We start from the raw sequence: 4,651 nt of genomic DNA on the forward strand, positions 1-4,651 counted from the left end.
GAGATGTAATCCATACTGAAGGTTGTATTCTTTGATCTTCATCACTAAGTGCTTCAAGTACTCTTTGCTTTCAGCAAGCAAGTTTGTGTCATCTGCATATCACTCTTCCTCCAATCTTGATGCCACATACTTCTTCATATAGTCCAGCTTCTCGGACTATTTGCTCAGCATACTGATTGAATAAATATGGTGAAAGGATACAACACTGTGCACACCTTTCCTGATTTTAAACCACACGGTATCCCTTTGTTTTGTTCAAACATCTACCTCTTGGTCTATGTACAGGTTCTGCATGAGCACAGTTAAGTGTTTTGGAATTCTCATTCTTCACATTGTTATCCATAATTTGTTATGATCTACACAGTTGAATGCCTTTGCACAGTCAATAAAACACAGGTGAACATCTTTCTGGTATTCTCTACTTTCAGCCAAGATCCATCTGACATCAGCAATGATATCCTTCATTCCGCATCCACTTCGGAATCCGGCTTGAATTTCTGGCAGTTCCCTGTCAATGCACTGCTGCAACTGGTTTTGAATAATCTTCAGGAATATTTTACTTGCCTGTAATATTAATGATATTGTTTGATAATATCTTTATCCTATTGAATCACCTTTCTGTGGAATGGGCACAAATATGGATTTTTTTCAGTCAGCCAGGTGGCTGTCTTCCAAATTTCTTGGTATAGACAAGTGAGTATTTCTCACTCTATATCCGTTTGTTAAAACATATCAATTGGTATTCTGTCAACTTCTAGAGACTTGCTTTTCACCAATGTCTTCAGTGCAGCTTGGACTACTTCCTTCAATGCCATTGGTTTTTGCTCATTTGCTACCTCCTGAAATGGTTGAATATCAACGAATTATTTTGGTACAGTTACTCAGTGTACTACTTCTTTTGATATTTCCTGCCTCATTCAATATTTTGACCATAGAATCCTTCAAAATTGAAACTCAATGCTTGAATTTTTTCTTTAGCTCTTTCAGCTTGAGATATGTTTCTCTTCTGGTTTTCTAACTCCAAGTATTTGCACATTTCGTTATAATACTTTGTCTTTCCGAGTTGCCCTTTGAAATCTTCTGTTCAGCTCTTTTACTTCATTACTTCTTCCTTTTGCTTTAGCTACTCTACTTTCAAGAGCAACTTTCAGAGTCTCTTCTGACATCCATTTTGGTCTTTTCTTTCCTGTCTTTTCAATGACCATTTGCTTTCTTCATGTATGATACCCTTGATGTGATCCCACAACTCATCTGGTCTTTGGTCATTATTGTTCAATGCGTCAAATCTATTCTTGAGATAGTCTCCAAATTCAGGTGGGATATACTCAAGGTTGTATTTTGGTTCTTGTGGACTTGTTTTAATTTTCTTTAACTTCAACTTCAACTTGCATATGAGCAATTGATGGTCTCTTCTGCAGTCCACCCCTGGCCCTTTTCTGACTGATGGTATTAAGCTTTTCCATTGTCTCTTTCCACAGATGTAATTGATATGATTCCTATGTTTTCCATCCAGTGGGGTCCACATGTACAGTCTCCATTTTTGTTGTTGAAAAAGGTATTTGCAGTGAATAAATCGTTGGTCTTGCAAAATTGTATTGTTGAATCTCTGGTGTTGGTTCTATCACCAAGCCCATATTTTCCCAATACAGGTCTTTCTTCTTTATTTCCAACTTTTGCCACCTACCAAATTTCCACTTACTCTCTCGTCAGTGGAATTGATAATCCTCATCATGTTAAGGGTTAAATTACTCTCATTCTCTGTATTTAATCACTTACTACATTCTTAAAGAATTCTTTATAGCAATTAATTCTAATCATTTCTATATTTCCAATCTCTCCTAGCCTATCATACCTTTAACATCAGCTTATAAACATATACATTTTCCTAAGTCTTTCTCATTTTGCAAAATTCTCCATACATCTTACAGTTTCCTTTAGTCTTGGATTATTTCTCTTGTTGTTTTCACTGCCAAGGTTCTAGAAATAATATGCATTGTGCCATCAATATTTATTTTCTCATTCATTCCTTAAGTTGTTTTATCAGGTTCTCATCTTTTATCATTGGACTTCCATTTCTTTTTCCAGGGTCACTAACGTATTCTTAGATGCATTTGATCCTTTAGTCCTTACCAGAACTTGACTTCTAAGGCAATTTGAAATTTTTTCATGTATCACCCAATGTGACACCACACTCTGTTGGTTTTACCCTTCCTATAATACTGTCTACTCTCATCTTACTTTAATGTATACACTACTTTCCTAAAACTTTTACAGAGTTCTGCCTTCACTGGATTTCATTTGTAAACCTTCTCTCTGAGGTTGTTCACGCACTCTATTTGATTAAAATGACACTCGTATAATAATAACTTCCAAATGTACATTTCCAGAAAAAGTCTGTGCCTGAAGATTCACGCCCACATGGACACTGCAGACAAACAGATTACTTTAGCTGAGTTTCCCCTAGTTATTCCATACACAATATATTCAAGGTTATATGTACTAATTTTTTTAATTAATACTTTATTCATGGAATTTTCAGATCTCATTGATGAGGTTAAAATTTTAACAATATAAAAATGATTAACATCGAACTATTGAAAATTATATGGACATATTTTTTCTTAAATTTAATGGTAAAAATACTATATATTTGCTAAATGTCTCTGATTTAAAAGACATGTGAATATTGGAGTTTGATTTCAAGTTTTCACATTGATAGAGAGCTAATCTATGACTTTGTGTGACTCTCCTTACCAAAAGAAAAGTTATCTAGACATTTTTGAATAATAAGTTAATTTATGATTTCTATAGGATGTGAGCACTTCGAGAAAAAATACTACCACTCCAGGACAACATGGAGATCCTAAGCAACTTGACATCTCAATTTCCAATCTTCTCACTCACTGGTATTCCTGGCCTAGAGTCTGTCCATTCCTGGCTCTCCATTCCATTCTGTTGTCTCTTTGCCGTTGCCTTGTCTGGGAACAGCATGATCCTGTTTGTCATCCTCACCCAGCAGAGTCTCCATGAGCCTGTGTACTATTTCCTCTCCATGCTGTCAGCTACTGAGTTGGGTTTGACTGTTTCTACAATGTCAACAACGGTAGGTGTCCTATGGTTTAATGCAAGTAAAATCAGTTTGGATACCTGCATCATCCAGATGTTTTTTCTTCATGGATTCACCTTCGTGGAATCTGGGGTGCTTGTGGCTATGACTTTTGACCATTACGTGGCAATTTGTAACCCTCTGAGGTACACAACCATCCTCACTAATTCCAGAATCATTCAGATGGGCCTCTTGATGATTATACGTACTGTAGTAATAGTAGTACCACTACTCTTGCTTCTCAAGGATCTCTCTTTCTGTAGAGCTAATGCCCTTTCCCACTCCTATTGTTATCATCCAGACGTGATTAAATTAGCATGTTCAGACACTTGGGCCAACAGCATCTGTGGATTAATTGGTCTCATCCTGACCACAGGAATAGATACATCATGCATTGTCTTGTCTTATATCCTAATTATTTGTTCTATTTTGAGTATTGCCTCCCCTGAAGAGAGGCACAAGGTCTTTAGCACTTTTGTCTCCCACATCAGAGCAGTTGCTATTTTCTGCATCCCCATGGTAAGCCTGTCCTTGATGGATCACTATGGTCGGTCAGCCCCCAGAGTGGTCCATTCAGTGATGGCCAATATATACCTGGTTCTGCCCCCTGAGCTCAACCCCATCATCTACAGTGTCAAAACCAAACAAATTCACAAGGCTATACTTCAATATGCTGCTGACAAAACAGAGATGATTAAGCTTGAGAAAAACCTGATAAAAGTGAATTTTACATTAAAGAAGCTCTGGTAACTTACTGCCTATATATACTGCCTTATATTTTTTTAATTTATTGAACAAACATTTAGTAAATACCTATTATGTTTTAAGTCATAAACTATAACTAATAACATTATCATTGAAGACTTCATAGTCCAACAGGGGATATAATAATAATAATGAAATCACATAAATAATACTCAGAGCACTTAACATTTATTGACAGCTTATTTTATACTAGAAATTCTACCATATCCTATTCAGACATATTTTATTTATTCTTCAAAATATTCCAGTGAAACATATAATATTAATTATATTTCACAGATGACAAAATTGAGACTTACAGCTATTACAGCTGCCAAGGACTATACAGGTTGAGATTTGAATCCAGGTTTTCTGAATCTCAGATGCCATGCTCCTCACCAGTGTATCACATACTCTGTCAAAAGCACTCTAGGAGAAATGAATATTATAAGATCAGAAGTCAGAGCAAGAACTATAGTAATCTATATTCCATGTCTTGAAAAGTTGTGACATCCTTCTTAGATATGCCAAGGCATGTAAGTCATTGATCAGTATCCAATGCTGGGCCCTCATAACAAAAACTTCAGGATTAGGGACATTTGCTGATCTATTACATGAAATGAGAACTTTGCATAACTGAAAATGTTCATAAAGTATCATGAAAGGTAGTTTGAACCAAAGATTCTTATCCTCTTTCTGCATAATGATTCCTTTGGATTCTAACAAAAACTATTAACATTTCTCCCCAGAAAAATCACAGATAAAAACAGCCATGATGTTTTCCTTAAAATTTCAAGATTT

The 4,651-nt window shown here is 35.8% G+C and overlaps 1 protein-coding gene across 1 annotated transcript; it reads left to right on the forward strand.

Annotated features, from left to right (window-relative positions):
- The first annotated feature begins 2,839 nt into the window (after positions 1-2,839).
- On the forward strand, positions 2,840-4,350 carry LOC101357518 (olfactory receptor 51F1). Its single transcript, XM_004389112.3, has 2 exons — positions 2,840-3,775; positions 4,261-4,350. The coding sequence occupies exons 1-2, from the start codon at positions 2,855-2,857 to the stop codon at positions 4,348-4,350; spliced, it is 1,011 nt and encodes a 336-aa protein (XP_004389169.1). The 5' UTR covers positions 2,840-2,854.
- Positions 4,351-4,651: the final 301 nt, after the last annotated feature.

Source organism: Trichechus manatus, unplaced genomic scaffold (genome assembly GCF_000243295.1).
Source record: "Trichechus manatus latirostris isolate Lorelei unplaced genomic scaffold, TriManLat1.0 scaffold00232, whole genome shotgun sequence".
In the NCBI taxonomy this organism is placed as follows: Eukaryota; Metazoa; Chordata; class Mammalia; order Sirenia; family Trichechidae; genus Trichechus; species Trichechus manatus.